At 34.7% G+C, this 13,491-nt stretch overlaps 1 protein-coding gene across 7 annotated transcripts in view; it reads left to right on the top strand.

The window, feature by feature from the left end:
* LOC136034714 (voltage-dependent L-type calcium channel subunit beta-2-like) overlaps positions 1-13,491 on the top strand; it is a 179,845-nt gene that overhangs the window by 141,361 nt on the left and 24,993 nt on the right. For all 7 annotated transcript variants that reach the window (XM_065716063.1, XM_065716067.1, XM_065716064.1 and 4 more), the window contains 2 exons: positions 1,325-1,459; positions 9,614-9,794. In XM_065716063.1, the coding sequence (XP_065572135.1) occupies positions 1,325-1,459; positions 9,614-9,794 (316 nt within the window). The remainder of the gene's footprint in view (positions 1-1,324; positions 1,460-9,613; positions 9,795-13,491) is intronic.

The raw sequence follows: 13,491 nt of genomic DNA, 5'->3' as shown, positions 1-13,491 counted from the left end.
AAATATTAAGACTCAGTTCATTGGAACTAATTTTATGTAAGTAAAACTTCATTAAAAGAAAATAATCTTTTACAAGAGTGTTAAACTCGTCAAAAAAGTTTGTATCCAGAGACATCCTGAGTTTCCAAAATGTTGCAATTATTATTACATCAGCCTCTCAAATTTCGGGTCCCAATCGATTGAGTGCAATCTAGTCCTTGCTTTTATTAACAATAGGGATTCGAAACGATTTTGTTGAAGTTTAGCCTTCTTCTCTAAATAGGTAACTAGTAACTTTAGTGTCATTATTTCATTTTGTGACTATAATATTTGTCTTTTAAATCAAGGGGTATTCAATATATTGCCTTAAAAGAAAGAAAACTTGTATTTAGTAAACAAGACATTGATCTAGGATATCTGTGCCAGTCCTATAGAGAGCACTGACGAACAGCAAGAGTTACTAGCTCCTTTGGCTAAAATGATATTGATTATATTTTTTTCTTGTTTCTTAAGACAAAAGAAGAGCAACTACCAGGGTGTTTTGAAAGTTATATTTGGAAACATAACTGAGTCTGCCTGAATGTGTTAAAAGTTGCATTCTTGACTCAGTTTTTTCTCTTCATTGCCTGTTCAAAGACAAAGTGTTTTCCACTTCTGCAAAAAAAAAAAAAAAAAAAAAAAAAAAAAAAAAAAAAAAAAAAAAAAAAAGAAGGATAGGTCACTTAGAACCATGCTTAACCGAGTTCCGAGTTCTTAAACCGAGATCTTGAACGTTGCTCATGCAGAATAAATTTAATTTTAAATAGAGAAGAAATAAATTTTGCAGAATTTGAAAAAAAAAACATGACTTTTGATCATTTGAAGATCAAGCAAAATAATCAAAGTATTTTTAATGTTTCATTTACTTACCTGAATTTCATTTGGGGAAGAACTGAAGTAAGAAGGATTGCTGGTAGTCCGACCGGTGTTCATTTCCTTGTCATGAGTAAGACCCAAAAGTGGGTAAAATTGTATTGCATTTATCAAAACCTAGTTAAAAAGGAAAACGGTAATTTTTTTCCTCAGGCTTTTCAAAAAGTCTCGTTCTCAGAAGTTTTCTTAATTCCCTCTAACGGGAATATGTGGGGTTTTTCTTCACTAGGAAGTCGTTTGAATCTAAACATTAAGACAATGTCTCATCCTCTCAGGCCAGAAAAGAGCAATGGAGAATAGAAGCAGGTATAAAAGGGGTTACATTTGTCAAACGTCACCACCATCAGATATTATATAAAGATTTTCTCAGTTTAATGTTTTAATATGTAACTTTTTTTTATGCTGCAAATTTGAATGCAGATGTCTTTTTCAGGTGCTGCAAAGGTTAATAAAATCCAGAGGAAAATCACAGACAAGAAATTTAAATGTGCAAATGGTAGCAGCAGAAAAATTAGCTCAATGCCCACCTGATATGTTTGATATTATTTTAGACGAAAATCAATTAGAGGTAAATACACTTTCAATTAATTGTTTTTAATCTAGTTCAAATTTAATCAATTAAAAAAGGATTTAGATAACTTCGAAGACCACACTGCCTTTCCATGACGAAAGTGAAACAGTTCAAAATAGGGATGATACCTTTTTATTGACAGTGAAATACAAAATTTAATAAACCTGTTCTCTTTAATAAACCTGAATATTTCTAAGTTCCCTTACGAGGCGTCAAGTACTCTCAGAAATCACGCATACTAGCTTGCGCGTAGCAAGCATGGTGAAATTGTGCCAAGTATGGCGGAACCCTACCAAGCGTTGTGGGGTATGTATCACATGTGATGGAGCTGTACGACCAATGGCGGCCGACCTCTTGCTCCCTTGGTCAGCTTTCTCCAAGAACATTCCATAAGAATATCAGTAGTTCACAGCAGTGCTATAAACTAATGTACAGCTTCTTATCCAACACTAAATATTATAATTACATATCTTCAAGTTATCTGATAGGTTTGGTGGATGGCAGTGCATACAAGCTCATAAATAGACTTCACTTACATGTAAGAGGTAGAAGGACATTTTCTCCCCAGTTTTCTCAGAAGTTAGACATTCATTTTAAATTATTTCACCTGGGAAAGGGCTTGGTGACAACGGAAGACCATTTATATCCATTCAATGGCCAAAATTTCATACCTCAAATTAACTTCTTATATTCTATTTGGGGGAAGATGTCCAAACTCATTAAACCCATTCCAGGTACCGCCTTATATCTTTGCAAGGAACATTTTAAATTCCGGGCATATCTGAAGGGATCTGTTTCCAAGACATCTTTAAAGTCTGGTTTCCTAGAATTCACTCTCGCTTTCTGTGACTTCTAGAGTATATGCATTCTCGTTCCTACACATGTACTCTAGTTGAAAAAGGATTGCATTCAAGGGAAAAGGAAACAAGAGAAATATTGATCTTTTATATAGCAATCGTTTGTCAGTTTCATCTAGGGAAAATGTGGTTTAATAAGACCTGAAAAAAAAAGATAGAATGGTGTATCCTCTTCAACGTGTATATTGTCCCAATGGGAAATAAAAAATAACCCGTGTGATATCTCCTCTCGACGAAGATACAAGTAAAAATCCTTTGAGATGATAAGTCCAAGAGGACAATAAACAAGATTTATCTGAGGGCAAAAGACAAAAGCTAGCATTTTTCTGAGAGCCAACTTTGAAGAAATTCCTCGTTTAATTTGGCCTTTGCCCTGTAGAACATACCCAGCCTTAAGGCGGCTCAAGTTGTCAATTTCATATGTTTCTTATTTCAACCGTTTTAACCTTGTTGGAGAACAATGTTGTATTTTCGGAAATCTTTCAAATCCCTGCCCCGCTTACTAGAATGACTAAGCTATTGATTACGTGTTTCCTATGACTGCAACAATTAAGATGCTGAGTGTAAAATCGATTACTATAGTTTGATTATATTTGAACTGCACCTGCCTGCTGAGCAATACTTAAGAGGGTTTTAACAGATAATATTGAGAGTTATTCTTAGCACATTTTTAGTAATTGAGTCTTTTACTGTGCTAAGGATAGATGTAATCAAATCGATAGATTTTTTTTTTAGTTAAGTCAATGACCACAGCAGTCTTCAAATATATCACGTTGGGCTCAATCATTATGATATCTTTATTTTCATCCTCTAACTCAACTACTTCTTTAATTACTACCTCCATCTCGAAGCTTCTCGCAAATAGAATTACCTCCTACACTTCCTCAGATGTTAGCCCCCATCAGCTCCAAATGATCGCATGTTCCTATAAAAAAAAAGAAAGAAGAATGAATTCATTACATTTCATGTGTTTACTCATTATAAATGAATGAAGAAATGGGCGACATTATTCGAACATATTCGTGGATGTAACATGATTTTATTCAAAATACTTTCACTAAAATAGAATGTCAAATTTAAGTTGAGTTTTAACCCATTTATCTTTTTACCCCTCAATTTGTGAATATATAATCGAATTTTACATTTCCCAAGGTGGTTTTCTCCTTTATTAATTTTGTCTAGGCTATGTTTACTCGGTTTACAAATATTGAGCTGAAACAAGAGTGACTTACGGTGAAATGTTTGGGGTGGGAGCACCATCAACGTCGTGTTAACTACAATTTTGGTGCATTTAAGAATAAGAAATAAGAATTGCATTTAACATGTTTCCTTCTCAATGATGCCAAATTGTATGTTAATACCAAATACTACCCCTTGACGACCTTGTTAAAATCTCATATGGACAAAGCTCCTTCAAGTAGTAACATTCAGATTTACTACCCATCACATACATATTTATTTTTGCTTATAACGCAAGCAACCAAACTAACCCCCTAAATAATACTTCTTCAGATACAGGTAAAGAGCTTAATGGAAACATAGAAAGAGCAAAAATTATCTGGATTAAATATTTTTAGAAAATTTTTCTTAACATAAAAATAGCAATAAAAATTTTAGATTTGTAAAGAAAAACCGAAAAGATTTAAAACATTACTCTATAACTACCTTCTGTCCACGACCCATGGAACTTTGCACCTATTGACGTAATCACATGGTAGCTTCTAATTCGTGATCTTATTTCACTGCATGTCTGTAAATTTTAAAATAGAGAAAAAGGCAAGAAATAAAAATTCAATTAGAATCAACTTGCATTCCCAATAGCGACTTCCCCAAAATCTAGCACAACTATGCTACTATTTACAACAGAGACGTATATAGGAATTCATTTCCGTACGATAGGGGTAGATTTAGAGACGGGCTGGGCAGAGCTTAAGAACAACAGACAATTTTCATCTATCGAAAGATTATGACAAAATGGTTATAAAAAACCAACTTAATGCAAGCATAACATAAAAATTCTTATACAATCTAATAATAAAGCAATCTGCTGTAAACTGATAACGTTGAAAGTTTTAAATCTTGCTATATCATAAGTAAAACCCCACTCTAGATATACCTTCACCATCCCTTAACTAGTGCACCCTTAGACTAAAATATGGTTTCAAGAAATATGTTGTTTTTAACCCTTAACGTAGCTTTATCGAAAGATTAAGGCAACCTTGATATAAAAAAAAACTTATTGAAAGCATAATATTTTTTTATATACAGTCTATAGATAATAAAATTATGTGTAGATTGATAACCTGGGAAGTTTTGAATTTTACTATTTCATAAGTAAAGGCTCACTCTAGCTACACCCCCCCCCCACACTTAACTTACACACCCTGAGACTAAAATACAATTTTTTAAGACATATGTTATTTTAGCTCTTAACATAGCTTTATCGAAAACAAACTTATTGCAAGCAAAACATACTAAATTCTTATGCAATTTAGTAATAAGGAAATTTTGTGTAAATAGATAGCTTGAAAAATTTCAAATCCTACTATGTCATAGGTAAAAACTTACTCTAGCTATATCCCCACGCCTTTTAACTCATGTACCCTGACACTAAAATGATGTTTTTAAGAAATTTGTATGTTTTTCTTGCTTAAAAGAGCTTTGTCAAAAGATTAAGGCAAAATTGTTACAAGAAAACACACTTTTTGAAAGCATAACTTGAAAATTCTAGTACAATCTAATAATAAGGAAATCTTCCAAACGCACAAAAACTAGAAACTTCATGCTACCTGGAAAATTTTGAGTTTATATTCTCAAGATGTTACACATATTCTTCTTGCAAGAAAGGATTAGAGCCATTACATTAATGTTTCTAATTTTGTTTCTAAAATTTAAATCACCTTGGCCTGGGGACTAGTAGACAAATTTCAACCCAGGTAAGAGAATTTTTTTCTGTTTTATTTTGGGCATCCCATCAAAGACAATCGAAATTATTCCGCTATGTATCAAACAGTTCGTGGTAACGAACTGTAGTAAGGAGCGACCCGGCTCAATAGTAACCGAAACTCTAAAAATGGAATTTTGATACCAATAATTACATCAAAAGAATTGCATTTTAATGCTGATTTAAAATATATAAGTTTCATCAAGATCAGATATACCCATCAAAAGTTACGAGCCTAAGAAAATTTGCCTCATTTTAGAAAATAGGGAGAAACACCCCCTAAAAGCTATACAATATTAACGACAATCACACCATCAGATTCAGCGTAGCAGAGAACCTTATTGTAGAAGTTTCAAGCTCCTATCTACAAAAATGTGGAATTTCGTTTTTTTTCGAATTTTTTTTCCAGGTGTGATCGTATCGACTGAGTAGTCCTAGAGTGTCGCGAGAGGGCTCATTCTAACGGAAATTAAAAGTTCTAGTGCCCTTTTTAAGTGACCAAAAAAATTGAAGGGCACCTAGGCCCCCTCCCACGCTCATTTTTTCCCAAAAGTCAGCTGATCGAAATTCTGAGATAGCCATTTTATTCACCATAGTCGAAAAACCTAATAACTATGTCTTTGGGGACGACTTACTCTCCCGCAGTCCCCGTGGGAGGGGCTGCAAGTTGCATACTTTGACCTGTGTTTACATATAGCAATGGTTACTAGGAAGTGTACAGACGTTTTCAGGGGGATTTTTTTGGTTTAGGGGGGAGAGTTGAGGGGGGGGGGGTACGTGGGAGGATATTTCCATTGAGAAACTTCTCATGGGGGAAGGGAATTTCAATGAAGGGGCGCAGGATTTTCTAACATTATTTGAAAAAACAATGAAAAAATAAATATGAAAAGTTTTTTGTACTGAAAGTAAGGCGCAGCATTAAACCTTAAAACGAACAAAAATTATTACGCATATGAGGGGTTTACCTCCTCTTTATACCTCACTCTTTACGCTAAAGTATTTTTAGTAATTTCAACTATTTATTCTACGGCCTTTGTGATTCAGAGGTCATTCTTAAGGAATTAGGACAAAATCTAAGCTTTAGTGTTAAAGAGCGACGAAGGTTGAACCCCCTCATATACGCAATAAAAACATACGAATATAGAAGTACGTTACGTAAGTTAATTCGTAAGTTAAGTATATTTTTTACCAATGAAAACATTTGTAAAAATTAAAAGTTCTAGTTTCTTTTTTAAGTAGTCAAAAACTTGGAGGGCAACTAAGCCTCCTCCCTCGCTCCTTTTTTCTCAAAATCCTCCGATTAATTGCAATTAATTAATATGCAAATTTCGTTTTAATTATTTATGTGCGGAGACTCAAGATCAAAACATGCATTAATTCAAAAACGTCCAGAAATAAAATAAAAAAAACAAGTTTTTTTAAATGAAAGTAAGGAGCAACGTTAAAGCTTAAACCGAACAGAAATTACTCCGTATATGAAAGGGGCTTTTCCTCCTAAACGCCCCGCTCTTTACGCTAAAGTTTCTTACTGTTTTAAAAATACAGTTAAGAGGAAGAGTCAAAAAGAGTCAAAGTTTCTTACTGTTTTAAAAATACAGGTAAGAGAAAGAGTCAAACTTTAGCGTAAAGAGCGGGGCGTTGAGGAGGAAAAGCCCTTTTCATATACAGAGTAATTTTTGTTCGTTTTAAGTTTTAATGTTGCTCCTTACGTTCACTTAAAAGAACTTGTTTTTTTTTTATTTAATCTGAATACGGAGGCTTGTGTTCACAGACCTGAACACCTAACAAGATGCTTTAACATCCCCTCAGGAGCAAAGTATAGGTACTAATGCTATCAACCCTGCTCTTTATCATAGTAATTAACCCTATATTAAGAAATAAAACCAACCGAAGCTTACCTTTGATGCAGGGCAAAATTTAGGCGACCTTTACCTATAATTCGAGGTACAAATAACCCACCTAACGCTCACTGAAAGTTTTTATTTGCTATCCTGAGATATATTAAATAAAAAAAAAACAAGTTTTTTTTTTAACTGAAAGTAAGGAACTACATTAAAACTTAAAACGAACAGAAATTACTTCGTATATGAAAGGGGCTGCTTCCTCATCAACGCCCAGCCCGTTACGCTAAACTTTGACTCTTTCTCTCAACTCTTCTTTTTAAAACTGTAAAAAAAAACTTTAGCGTAAAGAGCGGAGCGTTGATGAGGAAGCATCCACTTTCATATACAAAGCAATTTCTGTTCGTTTTAAGTTTCAATGTCGCTCCTTACTTTCAGTCAAAAAAACTTGTTTTTTATTTTTTTTTAATTTAATTGCTGAATGTTTTTGAATCAATGCGTGTTTTGATTTTGGCTCTCCGCAAAGGAATAATTAAAACGAAATTTGCATATTTATTTTTTTTTTTGGCTAAAGGGCTTTCTCATCGTTTTGATCGAATGATTTTGAGCAAAAGAGGAGCGGGGGAGGAAGCCTAATTGCCCTCTGATTTGTTGGTTACTTAAAAAGGCAACTAGAACTTTTTTACGAGTTTTTTACGAATATTTTTATTAGTAAAAGATATGTCATAAATTAGCTTACGTAACGAACTTTTGTATTCTCATGCTTTTATTACATATATAAGGGGGTTCACCCCCTCGTCAGTACCTCGCTCTTTACACTAAAGCTTAAATTTTGTCCCAATTCATTAAAATGGCCCCTGAATCACAAAAACCGTAGAATAAATAGTTGAAATTACGAAAAATACTTCAGCGTAAAGAGAGAGGTATTAGGAGGAGGTGAGCCCCTCATTTGCGTAAAAACTTCTGTTCGTTTTAAGATTTAATGCTGCTCCTTACTTCCAGTTGAAAAAAAGTTCTCATATTTATTTTTTTATTGTTCTGTTTTTAAATAATGCTAGAAAATCCTGCGCCCCCTTCATGAAACTTTTCTTCCCCCATGACATACTCCTCGATGAAAAGTTCCCCCAATATATCCCCCTCTTCTCAACCCCTCCCCCAACCCAAAAATCCCCCTGAAAACGTCTGTACATTTCCCAATAACTATAACTATATGTAAGCACTGATCAAAGTTTGTAACTTGTAGCCCCTCCTACGGGGACTGTGGGGAAGTAAGTCGTCCCCAAAGACATAGTTATAAGGTTTTTCGACTACGCTGAATAAAATGGCTATCTCAGAATTTTGATCTGTTGACTTTGGAAAAATACATTAGCGTGGGAGGGGGCCTAGCTGCCCTCCAATTTTTTTGGTCACTTAAAAACGGCCCTAGAACTTTCCATTTCTAATAGAATTAGCCTTTTCGCTACATTCTAGGTCCACTTGATCGATACGATCACCCCTGGAAAAAAAAACAACAAAAAAACAAACCAACAAACAAATAAACACGCATCCGTGATCTGCCTTCTGGCAAAAAATACAAAATTCCACATTTTTGTAGATAGGAGCTTGAAACTTCTACTATAGGGTTCTCTGATACGCCGAATCTGATGGTGTGATTTTCGTTTAGATTCTAAGACCTTTAGGGGGTGTTTTCCCCCTATTTTCTAAAATAAGGCAAATTTTCTCAGGCTCGTAATTTTTCATGGGTAAGACTAAACTTGATGAAACTTATATATCTAAAATCAGCATTAAAAGGCGATTCTTTTTATGTAGCTATTGGTATAAAAATTCCATTTTTCAGAGTTTTGGTTACTATTGAGCCGAGTCGCTCCTTACTATAGTTCATTACCATGAACTGTTTGATCCTAGGTATTATAGATCTACTATTGCGATAACCCAGTACAACAAAGCGTTGTTGATTTGTCGCGCAACTTTGAAATGAATAAAATATAATTACCATAGTTGATTTTAGAGCAAAGTGATTTAGTTCATCGTATGTGCAACCTTGCTTCTTTAGCAAATATGGCTTTTCAATCGTTATATTTAGAAAAAAGATAAAATATAAACTCACATCTGATAGAGCTATCCCCTGACCACTATGCTTATTTGTCTCAAATTCCATATGTCAACTAACCTAGCATAAGCTACCGCCTCATCCATATATATATATATATATATATATATATATATATATATATATATAACCAGACCATTTATCTTGAAATATTTAAACATGTTTACGTACCATAACAGGTCAATAAATGGCACAGATACACAGTGCTTAATTGACTGTTTCCTAACACACTACCTAATCAAATTCATTTCTAGAAGGGTTTGTTTTCCTTCAAATCGCGTTCTTAAACTCGTGGTTAGTATGGGCCATGGCTTCTAAAATTACTCAATGTACCCTTTTCATTTATATCAAGTTATGCTCGACTAGAAAGGAAAATAATTAATGGGAATATTTTTAAAGGACGCTTGTGAACATATAGCAGAGTATTTAGAAACCTATTGGAAAGCAACTCATCCCACACAAAAAGAAACGCCGACGGCAGTAATTCCCATAACAGTGTCCAGACCTTTGCCTGCCTCTCCCCATAATGAAACTATGCAGTCAAGAGGAGCTCAAGGTCGCGCTGTCGCAACTCCACCAGGTATGTTTTTGAATAAGCTTAGAGCATGACTAGTTTCAATTTTTAAAAAAGAACTGTCCCCTTTGTATAAAGACAACATTAAAAATGAAAATCAAAATATTTGAAATTACATTTATGGTCGAATTGCTTGTAAAATAATATAAAAAAGAAGAAATATTATAAAAAAAGGTGGTCCTTTTAAATTATTCAGAACACAATCAAGAATTTTGATCTGAATGTAAGAACTGAGAGAACCAGTTTCATAGCCGCAAAGATAAGTGACGGGTTACCTCCCCTCCCCCCAATCTGCAAATATATAGCACAAATTATACAAGCTCAGTGAATTCTCGCAAAGTAAATAAGTCTTGTGTCTGTGAAATATGAAACAGGTTTTACAGATCTACAGATCACAATTCTGAAGTATTTTCTCAATAATTAGCAAGTACCAAAAGGGAAATTAGAACAATTGATAGTTTTAAAAATGTGATTCTAACACATTTTTCATTATTTTTATCTGACGGAGAAATCGTGGGGGAAGAGAAACAAAACCGTGGTAGTTTGTCTCAAATAGTTTGAATTCTCATTTGTGACACTAGTTTTATTGTTTGCTAGATATTTATCTGACGGACTCTGCTAGAGTTTAAGAAATACAATAATGAGTATGTAAAAATAGTCAATTGAACGATCAATGAATTTTAATAATTTTTTTTTCAAAAAGTGTTGAAACTTACATCCGTAAGCTTCTTGACCAGGAGAATCTTAATATTAAAAAAAAGGAGATTGTATTGAAAATATTCTGATTGGGTTTGAATCCGTATCCACAAGGTCTTGGGTCTAGCAGACCGCAATGTACAAAATGAAAATGCAAAGAAAATTGGTCACCCAGAGATGAGGACTGCAAAGGACCAAATTTTTTTTTCTGAATAGCATGAAATCAAGCGTAATTCCTAAGACCAAGGGAGGCTTAGTGTACATACAATTTTATAAGTTTGGGTAACGAGTTCCAGAGACAGGAGCCGTACAAAGGGCGAAAAACCTTACTTTTTTTCTTTTTGAGACTTAAATCTCTAAGTACTTTTGTGGGGGGGGGGGAGCGCATCCACTATCATCTATTTTTTTTTCTCAGAACTTCCTTGGAAGAAAACTGGGCTTTCCAAAATCTCCCTGAAAATTTAGATTCGTAAATACACAAAAGTTTACACAAATTTAGACCATTAATTTTCATAAATATTAATTTTCGAAACGATTTTTGAAAACACAGTTTTCTTTCAGGGAAAATTGGTGAAACCCAAGAAAATTCAGAGATAGTAAAAGCACTACTAGGGGGTACGAAAAAAATAGCTGCCAATAAATGAAGAAAAGCAAAAAAAAATGTTCACCCAAAAATGGAGTCCGACAAAGAGCCAACGTTTTTCCCCTAAACAGGATGAAGTCTATATCCGCCCGTCCCTCGATCAAGGAGGCTCGAATATTTAGACTTTTATCAAACAGTTGGTGGTAGCGAAATGTAAGTAAGGAGTGGTCCCGCTCAATAGTAACGAAACTCTAAAAAAGGAATTTTAATACCGAAAGAATTATCAAAAGAATTGGCTTATTATGCTGATCTTAAATATATAAGTTTTGTGAAGTTTAGTCTTGCCCATTAAAGACTATGAACCTGAGGAAATTTGCCTGATTTTCTCAAAAAGGGGGAAACACCCCTAAAAGTATTAGGATATTAATGAAAATTACACCATCAGATTCAGAGTATCAGATAACCCTGCTGTAGTGGTTTCAAGCTCCTATGTGATGAAATGTGGAATTTTGTATTTTTTCCCGAAGGATAATCACGGATGTGTTTTTTTTTCTATGTAATTATATCGACCTATTGATCCTAAAATATCGTGAGAGGTCTCATTCGAACGGAAATTAAAAGTTCTAGTGCCCTTTTAAATTGACATAAAAGATTGGAATACACCCCGGCCCCCTCTTCCCAAAGTCGTCCGGTCAGCCATTTTTCTTATCATAGTTGAAAGGCCCATTAACCATGCCTTTGGATATAACATGACCCCCCCCCACCACAGCGCCAGGGGAAAGGTCCTTAATTCACGATACTCAAGTAAAGCTCACTCTCAGCCAGCAGAGAACTGTCTTGTTCAGGGTTATCTTCCTTAAACGGCCAGTTCCAGACCCGCCATGCAATGGACCGAAAGGTGTAAAATCGGTGAAGATTCTAGGTGTCCATCTTGACTCCGACCTCAAATGAAATATCTACGTATCGTCAATAATCTCTAAAACCACCTACCTCTTAGCATCTTTCGCCTACCTTCGCCGTTTTGGAATGAACAACTCAGATCATGGATGTATGCTACAAATCTTACATTAGACCGCTCACAGAATATGTTTGCCCAGTATGGCGCAGCGCAAGGACCATCGACCAAAGCGAAAAAATGGAAAAATTGCAGAAAAGGGCCTGTATAATAATATTGGGAAGCAGTTATGTTGACTACAAGACGAACCTCAAAGTTCTAAAGCTGGATTTCCTTAAAGAGAGAAGGCAGAGAGATGGATTTCGGTTGAAAAATCCTTGACCCAGAAACATGCCGTGATCTTCTTTCGGGTTTTGAGACACGCCAAACTTAGCATTCCACTCACGGCTCGGAGAGAGAACAAAAAACGATACAAAGCTGGAACAACCGCCGATCCACTCATCCGAGCGGTACCTGAAGTCATTTGGTCTGAACTTCGTAAATCATTATAATGGTGACTTGGAAAATAATTGTTAATAAACCATGTGTGATTAATTTAATTTTGTAGGTGTTTTAAATTGTTTTTGACCTCCGCGTTTATTTTTGTAATTGAAAAGAATATTAAGGCAAAATAAAGTGAATTTGAATAAAATTAATCCATTTTTTACACATAGTATTTGTTATTGTGAATTATGTATAACATTTTCTGGGGGTTTTCCACGGGGGAAGTTTCTATGAGGAGGAAAGTTTTCAGGGGTGAACTTGTCAGGGGAAATTATGAACTGGGAGCCAAAGAAATCCAAAAAAATATTTTTAAATGTCTTGGTTTCTCTTTTCCGTCTCAATTTTACGCGTGGAGTTGTTAAGGGTAATTGTCCGCGGTAAATTTTCACCGGGATTGCATTGTTTAGAGGATATTTCCGTGGGAAGCGGGATATCTCCGTGGAGGTAGGGCCATATTTAAAGGCATTACTTAAAAAGATCAGAAATTAAATTAAAAAACCAAGGTTTTTCAACTGAAATTAAGGAACTATGTTAAAACTTAAAATAAACAGAAATTATTACGTATACGAAGGGTATTGTTCCCTCCTCAATACCTCGCTCTTTACGCTGAAGTTTAAATTTTGTCCCACTTCTTTAACAACGACTCCTGAAACACAAGGGTCGTTTAATTAGAACAACAGGAAGCTTTTTCGAAAGTACTAAAAACTTCAGCGCAAAGAGTGAGGTGTTGAGGAGGGGACAATCACCTTCATACATGTAATAATTTCAGTTCATTTTAAGTTTTAATCTTATTCCTTACTTTCAGTTAAGAAAAAACTTGTTTTTTAATTTAATCTCTTCCAAGAAACGGGCCGAACTTGTTTTTATTCAAATCGACAGAGGACTTTTTTGATCAGTCGAGACAAAATCAGCTACTGGACTTGGGATTTATGATTGTCCCCCAGAAAAAGACAAAAAGTTTCTGGGCGACTCATTTTTGCTGTATC

Source organism: Artemia franciscana, chromosome 13 (assembly GCF_032884065.1).
Source record: "Artemia franciscana chromosome 13, ASM3288406v1, whole genome shotgun sequence".
Taxonomy (NCBI): Eukaryota; Metazoa; Arthropoda; class Branchiopoda; order Anostraca; family Artemiidae; genus Artemia; species Artemia franciscana.
The sequence above is the reverse complement of the archived record's forward strand: the minus strand, read 5'-3'. Positions and strand labels throughout refer to the sequence as shown.